The sequence below is a fragment of the Haemorhous mexicanus genome, chromosome 5 (assembly GCF_027477595.1).
Source record: "Haemorhous mexicanus isolate bHaeMex1 chromosome 5, bHaeMex1.pri, whole genome shotgun sequence".
In the NCBI taxonomy this organism is placed as follows: Eukaryota; Metazoa; Chordata; class Aves; order Passeriformes; family Fringillidae; genus Haemorhous; species Haemorhous mexicanus.
The window spans coordinates 35,252,649-35,270,764 of NC_082345.1; the positions used below are offsets into that span (position 1 = coordinate 35,252,649).

At 36.6% G+C, this 18,116-nt stretch overlaps 2 protein-coding genes across 2 annotated transcripts in view; one reads left to right on the top strand and one right to left on the bottom strand.

The window, feature by feature from the left end:
* LRRIQ1 (leucine rich repeats and IQ motif containing 1) overlaps positions 1 to 4,784 on the bottom strand; it is a 102,678-nt gene extending 97,894 nt beyond the window's left edge. The window contains exons 1-5 of the mRNA XM_059846840.1: positions 4,611 to 4,784; positions 3,968 to 4,136; positions 2,573 to 2,684; positions 1,586 to 1,656; positions 297 to 399 (exon numbers count right to left, since the gene is read on the bottom strand). Of these exons, the coding sequence (XP_059702823.1) occupies positions 297 to 399; positions 1,586 to 1,656; positions 2,573 to 2,684; positions 3,968 to 4,102 (421 nt within the window). The 5' untranslated portion in view covers positions 4,103 to 4,136; positions 4,611 to 4,784. The remainder of the gene's footprint in view (positions 1 to 296; positions 400 to 1,585; positions 1,657 to 2,572; positions 2,685 to 3,967; positions 4,137 to 4,610) is intronic.
* Positions 4,785 to 8,306: 3,522 nt separating this feature from the next.
* Positions 8,307 to 16,568, top strand: TSPAN19 (tetraspanin 19). Its single transcript, XM_059847926.1, is given in 9 exon segments — positions 8,307 to 8,396; positions 8,503 to 8,584; positions 9,960 to 10,055; positions 10,058 to 10,089; positions 11,320 to 11,393; positions 13,193 to 13,307; positions 15,007 to 15,070; positions 15,073 to 15,146; positions 16,428 to 16,568. Coding segments are annotated over 9 exon segments (744 nt in total). The 5' UTR covers positions 8,307 to 8,330.
* The last annotated feature ends 1,548 nt before the right edge of the window (positions 16,569 to 18,116 follow it).

The following is an 18,116-nucleotide window of genomic DNA, read 5'->3' on the forward strand; positions in this document are numbered from 1 at the left end:
AAACCAAAACAACAAAAAAATCTGTGGCCAAAGCAGAACCTGCTTAGTGCCTCTGAGCAGCTTTCATTTTTGAGTGGTATTTTTTGACACTAATTTCTATGATCATTTTGTGATCTTGAAATGAGATAAAGGCAAAAGTGTTTTATTATGTCAAATCCATCAAGTATCAAGCCCTGCTGCATACTGCAATGTGAAATTCTTTAAAAAAATGGTATGATACTTATGACAACATGAAAAGCAGGAAATACTGATATGTTAAAGATCAACTCAACCAAATGAATAATGTGCTTGCTTACCTGTAAGAAAGTGGTCATCAGTGACTGCTTCATCACTGGTGCACTGACTATAATCAAGTGTTGTAGCAAGCTGCAAGTCTTCATTTGCAACTTCAAGCGGTATCTAATATAGTTTAAAATTGTTATTAAAAACCAAGAAACAGAATTGAAAAGCAGAACATTATAAAAATCTTCCAAAACAAGGATAAGCTTTTATCATATGACAAGTACAAAATAGTGAAACTTACTGCTGACTGGAATCCTTACACATTGAACAATGCTAACATATTTATTGTTATTGTTTTCTAGAGTAATAAATATCGTAGTATTTATCAAAATACATAATAATTCTATGTGTTTTTTAAATATACTTAATATTTTGACTTGGAAAAAATGAATGTCTTGCATTTGAGATTTATTTTACTTTCTGTGAAACCAAGCACTTATGCATAAATACTGTTATGCACACTGGGGAAGAACTAGTTACAGAGCAAATTTTTAAGAAGACTATTTCAAAATAATACTATGGGCAAAAGGATTGCTATATTTATTTCATTGTTCTTTACTGGCAAGTAATCTATTCCTGCTCATTTATCATCTGTTCATCACATGCTTTGGGCCTATATTAATATTTGTAATGCAGCTGAAGTCACATGAAGTAATTGTGCTGTTTTAAACAATGGTCTTCTGAGAACAAAAAATCATGTTTGCAAGAGTGCTCTCTAATAAAAGCCAGGCTGCAAATTAAAAGTGAATAAATTAAATACAGTTTTATATTTTTCTAAAGAAAACTTCAGCGAGTTATTCAGTCAAATTCTATGAAAAAATAGAAGCACTCATGTTCACAACTCTTGATTTGTCTTTAAAAGATACAGAGATTACTATGTTTATATTTTCAATAAAATAACAGAATATACTAGGAGCAAGATTAATAGTAGTACATCTTCCTGATCATCATAAAGACTAAGATTAGAGAAACTTAAAAGTGCTATCATAACATTAAGATAATATTCTCCAACTATTAATAAAGGATTATTCAGTTTTGTTTAATTTTGTTGATTTTTGTGCTCAATATATCAGATAATTATTTCAAATTTGAAAGCTTATGGACATGGCGTATTACAGTTGATGTCCTAATTGTAAAGAATTGTATATAGAAACTCATCTTAATACCTTATGGAGAGTCTTACAGAACAAAAAACTGAACACATTTATAGATCTCCTTAGGAGGCCACTAAAGCAAGTGTAAGATATCTAGATTATTTAATAGAATTTTAATCCCTATAAATAATGTATAAATAAGAAAATACCTTTTCATTAAATTGTTTTGAATCTTCGTTCAGTTCAGAAGGATGGCAAGAAACTACTTCATAAATGTCATCTAAATAAAAAGTAAATAAAAATTTAGTTCACAGAGAGAAAATCCTTTACAAATGCTCAGTTTTAGTCTACACTGTTTATCTACTCAATATGTTTAAACTAAAATAAAGTGGTTTTGTTCCTTTCCTTCTCCCCCAGTTTTACTTAAATATGTATGGGAATCATTTATCTACATTAAAAAGGAAATGTGTGTAACAGAAACAGACACAATGATACTGTAAGAATATAGAGATAACAAACATGAAAGAGAATTCCACATCATGAAACACAGCAGATCATTTTCTGTGCAGAAAAATACAGTAGCACTTGTATCACATAGGTCAAACGTTGACAAAGAACAATTAAAAAGAGTAAGATTGCATTACAAAAAAAGAACAAATAAGGATATTCCTCAGATATCAAAATTTTTATTGAACTTCTAGTCACAAGCCTATTGCACTAATGGAACAGACAGTTCCATGAGCTTGGCTTCAGTCACACAGCTGACAGCAATATTTTTTTTTTGCAATTAATGGTAATTTCATCCAATGACAGCTTGGGCATCTCTCAAGATAGACTTTAAACACATCCTGTGGGAGCCAACTGTATCTGAACCCTGCATTTCAGCTCCTACTGACTTCATTTTAGACTTTCATGAAGAGTCTGGCCTGGGCTCTGTCTCAGAGATTAACCTTGCAACTTGCCTTCTCTAGCATTAGGTGAGTTTTTAAAAAAGTTTAATTTCTGCTCAGATGTTAATTCAAGAAGATAGCATTGCATGGCTTTATTCCTAGAGATTTTCATCATTCAGAAGCTGATGGAATAGGTTTCACTGCATGTTCTAATTAAAAGTTTGCATTATTTTATTGATGCTTATTAGTCTAATGTCCACTGGCAATATGAGGGGTGTAAACATTTTAACTGTGATTAATGCTTACTTCTGCTTTGCTCATCTTCCAAGTCCTGCAGTATAAGCTTTTCAGCCTTTTCATTGCTGCTCTTGATAAAGTTTAAATAGGCGAGAAATGATTCTGGTAAGTCACCTGAAATCTAGAAAAACACAACCTTTGATATATATTCTACAGTTCTGTCTCATAGGCTTGAACAGACGTAAATACTTGACATAAAGACTTGTTTTGGCTTCACCTATAAAGCATTTATGGAGATTTAGCAGCAATTTCCACCAATATTTTTACAAATTCCTATGCTCTTCTCATTTTCTTACCACCCACTGAACAATTAATAATTTCAATTTTAATTACATTCTAATCAAATTTTAGTAATGTATCTTGCACTCTCTCCAGAAACACATTTCATTAAATTCCTGCGTTTATATCTGTGTTGGACCAAGAAATTAAAGAAGAAGAATAAGATAAAAATTAGCAAATACCTGTGAGGTGCAGGATCTTTTTCTTTTCAGGATAAATAAACTTGAAATTTATTAATGTTTAAAGTATGCACATAGAACCAATGCTCCAGTTTTCTTTATTACATAGAAAACTTCTATTCAAAGTTTTCAAAAATTTTCTATTCAAAATTTCAAGATTTGAAGATGTTTTAGTTTTTTTAGTTTTTAGATTTAGATTTTTTTTAGGTTTTTTTGAACTATCCAAAATATCAAGATTTTGGGAAGATGGTCTGCCTTCTCTCAGATGTGCAAATTGTGGTAGACATTGCTGACATTGTTCAGTATGTGAGTGCTTGCACACTTAGCAATGATACCTTTGTCTACATCATATGAAACATCATTTATGATCAATATTATCACCCTATTATCCTACAAACACGCAATCCCTATGCTATGGATCTGAAAGGTTAAAATGGCAGAAAAGGACCAAAATAACTGATTTTATTTCAGAGGAAAGCCACTTCCCAAAATAAGAAATCATCCAAGAAAGAGGACTTGAAGAACCTATTTATATGAAATTATTATCTGGAAATCTTATAAGAAGTCTCCTAAACCAGTCTCTTGTAAGATTAAAATACAGATTGCAGTGAAGAATCATTCAGTTTATTCATCCAGATTTAATCTACCTCACCACATCTTCCAGCTTCAGAGGATTCCAAAACAAAATCTCCAGGTGTGATCCTCTCAAGCAGAATGCTGATACCCGTCTCTCCTATTGTCCTGCCAGCACATTTCTCATGAAGCAGTACTACCAAGACTACTGCTCACACCAGAGCCTCAGGTTAGGTGTGCTGGGGAAAGGTTCACTCACCAAACTTTGGCTTTGCAATGCCAGCACTGCTCCTGTAGCACACGCCACAGCAGCAGTGTGAGCTCGCTGAATACTCGCTGAATACACCGAGTGTTCAGCTCACGGAATACTTACTGTCTCACTGTCACTCAGGGGTTCCTCTGACACCTCTGTGTCAGGCTCAGGCTCATCTGTTCCAAACGAAGAAACACTGATTCTGCCTAATTCAATTTCTACTTCTTTTTCAATTCCTTCAATATCTTCCGACATTCTGCCTCCCACAGCGTCTTATCTGTTTTGAAAGCTACGCAAAAAAAAAAGTAATGCCTTTCAACACAGCAATGAACCAAAATAAACAGAGTCCTCAAAATCAGGCTAAGGGTATAGAAAGTTTTAATGATACCGAGAAAGCCGTGAGAAACGATGGAATCCACAGAAGTAAAAACTTGTGGATGGATGCAAGCAGGGGGAAACGACCCTCTCCCTCCTTTCGCAACCCGTTGCCCCCTGCAATGAGGGGAATGGGAGGCAGCGAGTTCGGCTCCTGCAGCGGAACACCGGGCACAAGGAGCGCATTCCTGCCGGGAAGGCAAGAAGACGATGCCGGCTGAGAGAAAACTACAACTCCCGAAAGGCACCGCGCTCGGGGCAGAGCCGCCGACGGCCGCTTCCGGACAGGCGAACGGCTCCGCCCCTTTGCATGCTGGGAGTTGTAGTCCAGCCTTCTGAGCGCCTGCAGAACTCAGGTCCCCCCCGTCTACTTCATGTACCCACTCACCTGTCGTTCGGTCAAGCTCCTCACGGAGCCTCCGCTTTTCTGGCCTCCTCTGCAGACCGACCGCTCCTCTGTCCTGAAATTCCGCATCCGCCAACAGCGGACGGTGGGGAGCTCCAGGGGGAGGACGAGAGCCCCGCACCGCGCGGCTACCGCTGTAGCGTCACCATGGCAACGGCAAACAGCGGCTCGGACGGGCAGCGAGAGGAGCCAGACTTCGTCAGGAGCGGCCGTTTCGCGTTCTCGGGGCGTTAGGCAGCGCCTCCCAGCGTGGGACGGAGCGCCTCGCAGCGCCTCCTTTCGTGGTTTGTTCGGGCTTTTCTCTTTAAGATTGGGGTTTGGGGCTTGTTTGTTTGTTTGTTTTGGGTTTTGTGGGTTCGTTTGTTTGTTTTCTGGGGGTTTGTTGTTGGTAGTGGTTTTTTGAGGGTGTTTTGGATTCGTTTTTTGGTTTTGTTTTCGGTTTGTGTTTGTGGTTTTTTTTGAAGACGTAGACTGGAATTTAGTGTTCACAGTAAATTGCAAGAGGCAATTAGGCGGAAAAAAAAATATAAATAAAAGCATGCTAAAGCCACAGTGAAGGTGTTTTATGGGAACACACCAGACATCCCTTCTGTCTGCCCATGCTGGGGCTGGGTCCTGGCTCAGAAGGACCAGCTGGCACTGGGGCCACCACGGGGCACTGGGCTCTGGCATGGCCAGCCTGGCACGGCCTCGCAGGGACAGGGGGACCAGTGGCTCAGCATGGCCCTGCCAGTGCTGCAGGGAGGGAGCAAATAGTAGCAGTTAAAAAAAAAAAAAAAAAGTGAGAGAAAGGTAAATACAAATTCACAGAGTCATACAATGGTTTGGGTTGGAAGGAACCTTCAACATCATCTCTTCTGAATAACCTGCCGTGGGCAGGGACACCTTCCACTAGACCAGGTTGGTCAGTGCCCCATCCCCACTGGCATTGAACACAGGGATGGGGCACCCACAGCTTCTCTGGGCAACCTGTTTTCAAGCCTCACCACCCTTTGTGGTGTAAAGAATTTCCTTGTAGCATCTGATCTAAATCTGCTCTCTTCTAGCTTAAAACCTGTCGCCCTTGTCCTACCACTGTCTGCCTGGGTAAAAGTCCCTCACTGGTTATTAAACCTGGAGAAAATGTCCAGTTAGAGAATTAGAGACTAAATAGAATTCAGTCTAGGAAAAGTTACACAGATCAGACAGGGTTCAGATGATAACATTTTTGAGTGTTTATAAGGGAGCACATCTAACCCTGAGTCTGACGAGGAATACCAAGATGCAAAAATAACAAAAATTAAGAGCTAAAAGATAAATGTAAGTTTTACATAGAAAATGTGCATTTTGGGGGCAATGGAAAGGATGTGCCAAAAATGGCAGGGGTTTTCCCATCTGCTGTCCTTAGAATAAGCTGAGTACCTCTCTCAACGTTTTAGGAGTGTTAAACAAAAAATATTTGCTTCAAGAGCAACTGATTACCATTTTTTCACCAGTGTTATGGATAAGCATGATAATTAAATATTAAAAAATGGAAATGTATCCATTTGAAATCCACCCTTTTATATAATCATATCACTGGGGAACTTTTCAATGTGTTCAACTATTTATTCAATGATTGAAAGGGTGCTTAATGCTTCTTTTGCAGTGGAGTTATGCTGTGCACATACTGAATAAAAAATGTATCCTGTCTTAGCAAAAAATTTGCAAATTAGAGAGACATTTCATAGAAATCATAGAAAGATTTAATTTCATAAAATGAAATTAAGAATTGTCAAATCACTACTCACTCAACCCTAAGGCTGAACTTAACACTAACTCTTACCCTTGCCCTAACCCTAAACAGAACCCTAAACTTAACCCCAGCACTAACCCTAACAATAGAACCCCCATCCGTATGGGTGGTCAATTTGGCAAGAAGCAGGAGCAGCAATATTGAGGCCCTGCTGGGACCACCTTGCCATTCCTGTTACAGCCATATTGTTCCTGGAGCTGCAGGCTCCTTGACTCACTCAACCCTAACCCTAACCACTGCCCTAACCCTCAGAGTAACCCTAAAGTCCCAATCCCCAGGGCTGCTCGATTTTAGAAAGAAGCAGGAGCAGCAATGTTGGGGCCATGCTGGGGTTGCCTTGGCATGCCATTTCCAGCCCAAGGGCTCCTGGAGCTGCAGGCTCTTTGACTCACTCAAGACTAACCCTAACCCTGATCCTAATGACACCTTAGGACTGTGCAGATGTCCTCACTGCCGCAGGTTACACGGGTTGAAAGGTGTGGATTTATCACTTGTGGCACCATGCCCTGATGCCCCTGCAATGCCTTTAGGATTGCCAGTGTTGCTGAAGCTCTAGGTTCTGCAGCTCTCTGAACCCTCTCTGAACACAAACCCCAAGTGTAGCTGCTTGTTGCTGCTGAGATCCCCATCACCAGTGTGGCCGCTCACTCAAAAACTCTAGAGTGAACAGAGCTGTGCTGTAGCTAAAATTCTTCATTTCACAAATTTGAAATTAAGGGAAAACAATTGCATGGCGTGGAATGACAGGAAGTGCATCAAAATGAGCCAGAAGTTCCTGAAACCTGTTGCCTGTATCCAGAAAGTCAGGGCTAACCAACATAAGAAAACTTCTCTGTCATAAGGATGTGGTTATACTGGACTTCAGGAAGAAATATATCATTGTTTGACCATTCTCTGTAAGGTAGGATGGAAATATTCAATACTGGTAAAATTTTCTTGTGTAGAAACAATGCAATATAAAATATGAGTTAATTTATAAGGATAATATTTTTAACTTTTAGGTAAATTTTTTAAGATGAACTGAATTATTATTAACATTTCTCAGAATAAATCTTTGAAACCACACAGGTAACACAAGGGAGCTATTGCAGAGTCCAGTTTTCATGTTGAATATATAACTCTTCAGGAGTTTTTCCTAAAAAAAATGCATCATACCACTGTTTTGATACATTCTATTTTTGAAAACCAAGAAAAAGTTCAATGACTCTTCTCCAGGGAATTTGAAAAGCCTGTTGTCTCATACAGTCTATAGTTTTACAGGTGCATTGTTGACCCCATCATTGACTCCACTCCACTGCAGAGCTGGTTTGAGAACCTTACTAAAGCTCTCTTTGTGCTGAAATCCAGCAGAAGTTTTATAATCCAGGCACTGAGGATCTTGACAGGGCAGGCTAAGCTTGTTTGTGCTGAATATTTTCTTCTAAAAAATGAAATTTTATACACATGTAATGCGTTTTCTATGTAAAATAAGTTATTAATGCAGGACAAATTTTGGCTGCAGAAGCTTCACATTTGTCATCTCTTTGTTTCAGCTGGTATCCTTACTATTTAGTAAGTGCACTGAGAATAGAAGAACAAGTGTATGCCAGGCTACATAAATCTTGCCATACAAATCTTCCAAAATACATGATGCTTCCAAATGTCTTTAGCAACTTAAAATAAAAAAGACCAAAACCAAAAGCAAAATAGAACAAGAATGTATGTGTACAGTGTAACAGAGGCAATGGAGACCATACACAATCTTAATGCTCCTACTGCTGCTGTTAAATTTCTGTTCAATGTTTCAGAAAATACTCTTAAAATTTATAAAATATTATCTGGAGAAATGAAGTTCCATTGTAATTTATAAGAATACTTATATTTTTTTTCATAATGAACTGAATATATGATTATACTTTCAGCTGTGATTCAAAACTGAAAACAAAAAAATGAAAATAAGAGATAAAAACCAAATAAAGAAGTGCTATTTAAATATCTTCAGTGGAATTTTCTTGGCAAGAAACCAGTTTTCTTTCTCTTATTTAGCAGCTTTAAATTTTTTTTCAGATGTTCTTAATTAAAAAAACAATCCTTCCCTTCCCCTGCCCCCCTTCCCATCAGGCTCTGCATTTCATGCTTTTGGCATTTGGCTTGTGGCTTTTATTTGACAGAAACAATTTCTTTGGTGTTTTTTTTTTTCTCAGTATAAATAGAATTATTCTTTTGTTTTAAATGATTGCAGAATAAAAATGCACCATCCCTGGAAGTGTTCAAATCCAGGATGGAAGCAGCTTTAAGCAACCTGGTCTGGTGGCAGGTGATCCTGCCCATGGCAGGGGTGTTGGAAGTAGAGGGTCTTTAATGTCCCTTCCAACCCAAACCGTTTTGTGCTTGTGTGGTTCTGTGTAATCGGCAGAAGACGTAATGGATTTTTTTTTCACAAGGTGGCAGTATTGGATAGAACTGCATGGTTGTAAAGGGTTTTGGTAGGAGTGGGGTTTTTTTTGTTTTTTTTTTTTTTTTTTTTTTTTTTTTTTGGTTCTTTTCTTTCCCCTCTGAAGTATCTTTTCCATCATTACGTGGTATGGTTATCAAAACAGGAGTAAACATATTACTCTATCTAAAATTTAGATATTGTTCTAATTTATGCAATTGATTTGTTTCTTTCTCTTGGTGCACAGCTTATAGATGAATCACTGAGAAATAAATCAGCTCTATTCATATTTTCTTTATATCATTTACTAGACTGCCTTTGACCTGCATTTGATGAGATGGTAGATCCTTTAGGTGAGGATTATGGTGGAATGAATAAGAGTATGGCCTCTCCATATGGATATTCCTTTTTCCCATAGTGTCTATAGTTTTTTTTCCCAAGGAAAGTGAGTTTTGGGTCACATAACAACAGATATGCTCTTAAAGAGCAGACTGCCTTGGCTGTGTAAAGAAGTGTCAGTTCCAAACTAATGGCATAGGAACCATCCAATGCAGTAATTCTGGGAGAAAACATGTGGGCTGGAAGAAATGAAACCACTGCTGCTTTCCATATCTATGCACAAAGGGTTGGAATGCAGAGGAGAAAGTGGCCAGTCACAAAGAGGGAGGACAGCACTGAATCTTTAATTTATTGAGAAATACATTTCTGTCTCCCCGTAGGATCTGCACATGTGTTCATAATTCTGGGCAAACAGAAAAAAAATCTGTAAGCTTAAACTGTAATTTTTCACTGATTTCCTTGTGAGTGGTTCACATTGTTCAATTGAGAATGTTCTGTTTACATTTCATACGTAATTACCATTGCCTAAATTTATGAAAATATTTATTTTTCGTTTTGTGAATATAGGGAAGAAGAAGAAAAGAAGAAGAAGAAGAAGAAGAAGAAGAAGAAGAAGAAGAAGAAGAAGAAGAAGAAGAAGAAGAAGAAGAAGAAGAAGAAGAAAAATACCCTTTTATAATTCTGTTATTTCTATCCTTTCATTAATGGTGTTGCAAAGATATTTTTTCTGGAATAAGTTGTGTAAGTGGAAGTCTCATAAAAACAAAAGGAAAGTAAGTAACAGTACAAATGCACTGTGGTACAGTTTCTTCAGTCAAGAACTGGCCAGTGACATACCTTTCTTGTATAAAACTTGGCATTGGAGCTGTTTTTACTTTTATATCAGCCGTGGGATTCCTTGGAGTGTTGTGGAAATCAAATGTCTGCTGGTTACAGTATGTGGAAATCAGCCTCCAACTTTCTTTTAAAATGAAAGAGAATTTCGTGTGCATGAAAAATGTGATCCTGTCCTGGTGTGATTTCCACATACAAATTTGGTGATAGAAGGATGTATTTAGATAAAGTACTGGCTCAAATGAATTCTCAACACAACTGAAGAGCTTTCCATATCACTGCATGAAAGTTTTCAATGACCAAATACTTGCCGTTTTATGCAGAAAAGGTTTTAAGATTTTTAATTAGCATAGATGTTTTTAAATGCTTAGTATATGTTGAAGACATAAAGAAAAGCCTGGTCCAGAATATTGAAACTGGAAGGCACAGATAGGTACAGTATGGCTACAATTTTATAATATCAAAGTGTAATTAAAAAGCTGTTACCTATGTAGACTAGACTGAAGACTCTGTGTTTATATACAATTCCTACTTTTTAAGGGAATAACATTCTTATTTCTGAAAAATTGCATTGTAACTAAACATTCCTATTATCATTTTGACACCATTTTTCTTCCATCTTTTGTTTATTGTCACCCTTTTTGAGAGATCTGCTTTAGACTGTGTGAAGGCTGAAGCAGAGAACTGTGCTACTGATTAATTTGTTAAGCACTACAAATACAAATTTGCACAGCAAAGAGCGAAGCCCAGGTTCTATAACCAGGAAACTTTTCCTTCTTCCTCCCTGCTACTGCCTAGGCATGTAGTGTGGGCCTGACAATTTGTTAGGTGATGAAAGAAAAACATGTGTGTCATTTCCAACTTCCATGGAACCATCTACCATCACAGTATCTAAATACTGTGGGTGAAAATTTGTTTTCACCAGAAGTAAGCAAAATCAACTATCTTTTTATTTTGCATCTTATAGATCAAAGGAATTCTTAAATAGGCATAAGACTCAGGTACCATTGTCTTCAAACAGGAAATAAAGAAATCAGAATTTTCTTCAGTGAAGCACAGCCACTTAAAACCAGCTTTTGTTCTTCACTTCCAAGAAAGTTATGGCTGTGTCTTTAAGCCCAACACAGTGAGTTGTGCTTTGCTTGAAGTCTGCTTCTTAGACTATGATGTCACTTTTCACAGGTTTCCAGGAAAATAAATTCTTATTTCTGTTGGAATCTCTGTAAATAATAGTCATGAAGGATTGTACACGAGGTTCTGGAATTTTCACTGTATTGCTCGGTTATTCAAAATAATGTTTATAGATAGCTTGGCTTTGTACATTTTTTCAGTATATGAGTTTTCAAATCCTGGTATTTGTAATGCAGATGGCAATATTGGTGCTAATAATGATGAAAAAAAGGAAGTATGTAAATAAATTATGTTGAACTGCTGATAACTTAAAATTTGTTTGTGCAATTAATTAAAACGTGTAATAGTCAGTTCTCACTGTGAACTGTATTACCATTTGATTGAAGTTGACTATTTTATATGTTGACCAGGAATAGTAGAACATGTGAAAAACTTAATTTGAGGAATTCAGCATGGTTCAATATAGTAAATGGGAGTGCATGGAAGTATATTTCCAATTTCTCCCCTGCAAAAAACCACACCCTTCCTATTCAGGAATGTGGAATCAGCTGTGGAAGGGACAGTTTATTCTTTGTTGAGGGATTATCCAGAAAGTCCTTCTTTCCTGGGTACCTGCAGGCATGGAGGAATCATTAGATGCTGAGCTGTGTCTGTTAGCAGGTGACAGCAGTTGTCCCCTGTGCAATTGATAGTAGTACTTACTGGTATCATGGCATACAAAATATACCAATGAATGATTAACTTTATTGTTTGAACTTGTATTTAAGGCACAAGCAGACATCTAATCTAAGGAACATGTATCTTCAATTTGAGCAACAGCAAGCCACAATAAATACCAGCATAACTTGTCTCTAGTAAATGTTCCACTCTGAAACTTTAGTCAGTCATTTATTTTTCTACATATTGCAACTGCAATAGTTGAGTAGTTCTCACAGTGTTATGTGGAAGATAATCTGTACTGAATCAATACAAGCCTGACCACTTTTCTATTCCATAATTTCAAATGCTATGGTTTAAGAAAACCTCCAATGACAGTGTTCTCATAAGGTTCATATGGTTCTCCAAAGCCTGCTGCTATTCAGGCAGAGTACAGCACAAATAAATTACTTTTAGTCCTTCAAAGTGCATCTGTATAATCAAATTTCTTTATCAAATGTTGATTTCTAATGATGGAATCATACCTGTTTTATATAGTGGTTTTATATTTTGAAAGATTTAAACTGTCAGGAATACTGCATTCTGGAGTCAGCTATTTGTGCTAGAAAAATTGATTGAAAAATTGAAGTTAAATTTATTTTATATCAACTATAATTACACTTGATCTCAACCTTAAGTGTTGCTGAAGTATAATGATGGTTACATCATCAATAACTGTGAAAGCTTTCAAGTTTTGTTTTTAGGATGGCTATAGCAAGGAAAATGACTTAGAGGGTTTAATTTTTTCATTGCTTTGTAATGAAACCTTTTGATGGCCTAGGATTTCTCCTCTGCATACATTCCCTGCTACAGTGTCTCTACTCAGACTCTTTATGATGAGCTTGCCCATTTCAATTACTGTTGAAGGTGGATTTTATCAGTCTCAGCAAAGATGCATAATCTAGGACAAATATGAGCTGTTCATTTCCCAGCCTACAGCAAACATGTCCTGGCCAGATTCTGTGGTACTCACAAAAGTTTGTGTCACAGTAGGTCTAGAATTTTTGGTTTGTGCTTATTATTATGTGGTTCTGTGCTTATTAAAAGTAAGTATGAGAAGTAGGATTTAGTATCTCAGGACAGATCAGGTGGAACTAAAGTATTTCCTGGCTCTCCTGGCTCCAGTTGGGCAAATCCTCTTGTGCCTGCCTGTGCTGTGTATGTGATTTGGTTGCTTCATTTATCCTTCCCTTTGGCATTACAACTTTCCTATTAGTGCTGTGAGGTGTCTTGGGTCATGTTTGGCCAATTGATTAGAATGCTGCTGCTTGCAAGTAATCCTTGAAGAAGCTTGAATATCAGTAAAAGATCAAGGAGTGTACTATCCATCCACACTCTTACCAATATGCATATATCAAGTGCTGTAAATATTTATTAACGGGTTCACAATCAATGGAACAGCAGAATTGATGATTTTATTTCTGAATACAGGATTGAGAGTCTGACTGAGCAGGAATCTGTGTGAAACATTCTGAATGCTATGCAGCATGATGTAAGGGAAAAACCCCACAGAATCTGACCTCTAAAAATACTGCATTCATCAGAAATTTGTATCCCAATCAGAACTTATAAAAAAAATCTCATATAGTAAAGGATTAATTTTTCAAGATCCACTGCTACTATCTGATGTGGGTTGACAGATTCCTTGCTGTTTTATGGGTCACTATTGATGAGATTAAGCTCTTGAAGAACTTCTCATTTCATGTAGGAGCAGAAGGTTCTGGTCACTGAAAGCTGAAAAAATTCCTGCAGCTGAAAAAATTAATGGGAGTCCTGGTATTTTTACAGTGCTAGATTCCACAAAATACTTGATCTGCTTAGGTCTCGAGGCTGCTGTGAACCAAGCAGAGATGATATGAGGTCAAAATAGAGCTCCTCCTGTGAGAAAATTTGGATAAGTTTTGCACTGAGACTCTCAGAAATAGTGCTTGAGGACTAAAATGAGCTTGCAATTTAACATGTTCAATACACATGCTTCGTTATTATTTAAAATATTTGTGGCCTGGCAGCAGATAATTTGTTTACTTCTTTAGAAAAGTCCTTTAAAACATTTGGATTATGTCAATTATATTGGAAGTAGTTAGGAATGTTTTTGACCAGTGATCTGTTATCCACCTTTGAAATTAATTCTGTATATGAGCTGGTAATAACAAACACTACAGTTTAACAGCTTAATATGGCTTAATATGCTTCTATAGATCAGCTGTGAGTCCCTTAATATGACTTCTTCCAGGGCTGAGTTACATTATTTTTAATGAGTGCTGAAGATAATTGATGATTCCAGATAACTCACAAAGCATATAGGTCTAGTCTCAAGATTACAAATGCATTTGCAATGTATTTTTAAAATCTGTTCTTTGGAAATCCATTCATTGCATTCATGATTTCTCAAGTGATTAGTGGTGACCTTATTATGTCAGTGGTGCAGCCAGACTATGTGCTGGTACACTTGACTGCAGTTTTATTGGACTGTTGTAGGAGCACAGACTCACCACCTACCCAGCTATTGGAACCATTGACATCTGCCATGAGAATGACAAAAAAAAAAGGAGACCATTAATAGTATTTTATATATTCTTGGTGATATTTAAGGAACTGCTTAAGGATGGTGACTATTTTAACTAAAACCATGGAGTTATTGAAATGGAATATCTGTACAGGAAAGGACAGCTTTTGCCAAGTTATCTAATTTTCAAAATTTAGAAGCAGTAGATCTTGAACTGACCCTTTAAAACATGAAAATGATGTTGTTTTTTAGCATCTCAGAACTAAAATATGGAAGATTTTATTCCCACAAAACAATTCAAGTATTTCTGAAGATTCATCCTGATTCAGAATGCGAATTTCCTGGAATTTTCTACATGAAAAGAATTCCATTCTCCAAGCTGTTTGATAGTTTAGTTTACTTTTGTTTTACTGGTATTGAAGTAGGTTATTAGGAAGAGCTAGCTGATAATTATTTGAACACTGCATAGTATTTCCTTTGTCCTCCAAGTCTGAGCTCCATGTTGAAGACAGATCAATTGCTACTAGAATGAGTTGGAAAAGGGAGATTGCTGAAGATCTCAGAGGGGAGAATTCTGGCCAATTATAAGGAACAACGAAATAAATAAATAAATATTCTCAGAATTTGGTCCATATTGAAGTTCCTACATCCAAGTTTCTGTGTTTTTATTTGATTTCTATTGCAGATGGAATGCTGTGGAAGGTACAGTGCCACACAGTGGGAAAGGAACTAAACAAAGAAAAATAATACTAGTTCCCATGTCCATGCACAAAATCCAATCTAAAGAAATGGTTTTGTGATGTCCCAACGGATTCAACATACAGCGTGATAAGAAATAAAAAAAAGTCTTGAAGAATGTAACTTTTGATACTAAATAGACTTTAGAAAATAAGTACAAAACATATTTTCCTTCAAGATGTGGCTTACAAATGCTGAATTTTTAACAATATTCATTGTTTTGTCTCTGGTCACTTGGATGCCTTGGTTTTTACTTGTGAGCTGTCAGTCATGTAGGCAGTTCTAAATTAAGGATGCTTTAATAGAACAGGAGTTGTGCCTGATCAATATCACGGGGAAATTTAGAAGTGGTTTAAGAAGCATCTTGGCATAAACCCATGCTCTGGAAATAAATGATGACAGTGGAAAGTAGCTATATATAAAGAGTACACAGTGCAGCATATAAAGAGAAAAAAGTGCATTTTCTGCTTGTAATTGTGAGCAACGTCTCCACAGGTATGTACTATTTGTTTCCAGAGCAGTTCCAATACTTTACAGGATAAGTGGAATGAGCAAGACACTGAAATGTGTTCTGTGAGACCAGTCCATGTGAGCATTCATGCATCTTAATAGCAAGGGACCAGTTTGCATTGGATAACCTGATACCACCACCTGAGCTGGAGCAAAGTGAAAACCATGCAGTGTTACTAGGACCAGCCAATGAGGACAAAAATGCAGTGGGCAGTTGTTGCTTCTTGACAAAGCAGAACAGTAAATAGTGGGAAGTTGTCCAATGACATCTGCCCTTGTCTAGTTTTGCTCATCAGTTCTCAATTTCTCCCTGTTTCTACAAACCCTTGTCATTATTAAAAACATCACTTCTAAGTATAGAAAACATTTATGTATATGTTTTATTGTATGTGTACCTATTTTAATCTACATAATAATTTGACAATTGTTTTAAAAACAATATAATAAATTTACATTTTAACTTGAAACATACTCAGATACATTTCAGCATGCGTAATTCATATCAATGAAAACTTGAAAATATTCTTTTCAGCATTTACTTGTAAATTAATCTCTCAGTTACACACAAAAGCCAAATCTGCTTTGATTAAGTCAGTTCTGGAACATTTCCATGCAAAAATGTCAAATTTTCTTAAGAACAATCAGGTTAGTACAGATAATTTAAATAATGCTATAGCTAATATTCCCCAGTAAACACTACTGATGTATTTGTTTTCTGGCAAGTAATACCAGAACCTATCATACCATACAGAAAGGCTCTATTCTATATATTTTTAAAGTATGTTCTAATTATGATGCAATATAAGTTCCAAAATTGACAGGATTTTTCTTGACATCCCTCTTTATGTACTTGCTTAGGGATTTGAAGAACATTTGAATACATAGTTTGAAAACAATCCTCTTACCTTAGTCAAAATTACTATCAGCCTACTAACCACACAGGAAAGACTACTTCTAAGCAAAAAACCCACAAAATACTGGTATTTTTACTGGGAGTAAAAATCAATCCAGTGCCATTTGGTTTTGACATGATCTACAAATTTCTTAAATATTTCCATCAATTTTAATTAGAAGAGAGATCAAGCACTGTTTACCAACAATCTGCCATATATTCAAACACCATCAGAGATTCTGTTGTCCAAAGCCTGTAAAATGAAGCTATTGACCAGACTTCTGAAAGCAAACAGCATTTCAAGGCCAGGAAGTGGTTAAAGAGTATGTATAATCTCTGCACCAAAAGACCTCTTTTGTCCTCTGTACAGAACCTACTCCATGAGTGTACTAAATCAAACAAGACAAAACAATGAAATCTCTTCTCCCACATCTGTGAGAAAATTTTCTTTGACAAAAAGCACAGAGCTTTTAATATCAGAACAAAATCACATGAATAATAGCAAAAAGAATTGATTGTTCACTCTAGAGATACCCTGAAGGTAGGCAGAAGGCAGGAAGAAGAAGGATTTTTAATAATATCTAAAATTTTGAGGTTGAATATTAAATCAGTGCATTTTTACTCAGACAATTAAAAGCATGGCCTATTTTACCTCCTCCATATGTCCAGCTTCCTACAGATGTATGTAGTAAAAATATTCTGGCTATGAAGTGAGCCAGTTAATAATGAAAAGGTTTCTTTTTCATACTCACCTAATCCTCACTAGCACAGATCATGACTGTCTCGTGATCCTCAGTATACTATCACTGACACATTCTTGTCAGATGGCAAAGATCTATTTCCCCATTCAAGAGCTAAGACCAAGAATCATAGAATCATTTACTTTGGAAAAGACCTTTAAGGTCATTGAATCCAACCATGTTTGGATTCATTGGGTAGTGAAACCTTTAACATTTAACACTGAATTATGTGTCACTTGAAATGGATTTCAAGGCGCTTCTGTGAATGTGGACTCAATGTAGACTTGCTGGATGTTACACAGCAAATCTGTATTGATGCAGAAAATTCAGCTTGTGTCTTTAGATATCATGATCCTCTGCATAGGAGCCCAGTTAGCAGTCGGTTTGGCTCAGTCATGAGTGAGTTTTAGCACTTTCTTTGTTGTTTCTATCTCACCTTTTTTCCTTTCCCAGATTTTTTTGCTTGCACTCACCCTCTATGTAGAAAAATTAGGAAGACTAATATCTGGCCAAATGAATCTTGAACTCTCCTCAGCATTGCTGTGGAGCAATAATTCTCTGATCCATTCTTATGATAGTCTCTGAAATTATTTCCACTAAAATTTGGATTAGGCTTTACTTGTTGTAGTCATGATAATATTAACATTTGGGCTTTAATATGTTTGGGTTTTCCTCATGCCTATGGGTATGGTAGTGTGCTACAAAATTTTGTGTGTTAAAGTTTGTTATTCACTAGCTGATTAACAAATCTTCCTGTTTAGCTGAATATTAGTTTCCTGAATGCCTGGATCAACTTGTTCAAAGTGATGTAAATAGTACTATACAGTACATTGCACTTTGAAACAGAAGGAGCCCTTTATCAGATTTGGTTAAGTAAAAAATTTACTAAATGTTGCTTCCTTAGGCCTTTACTTT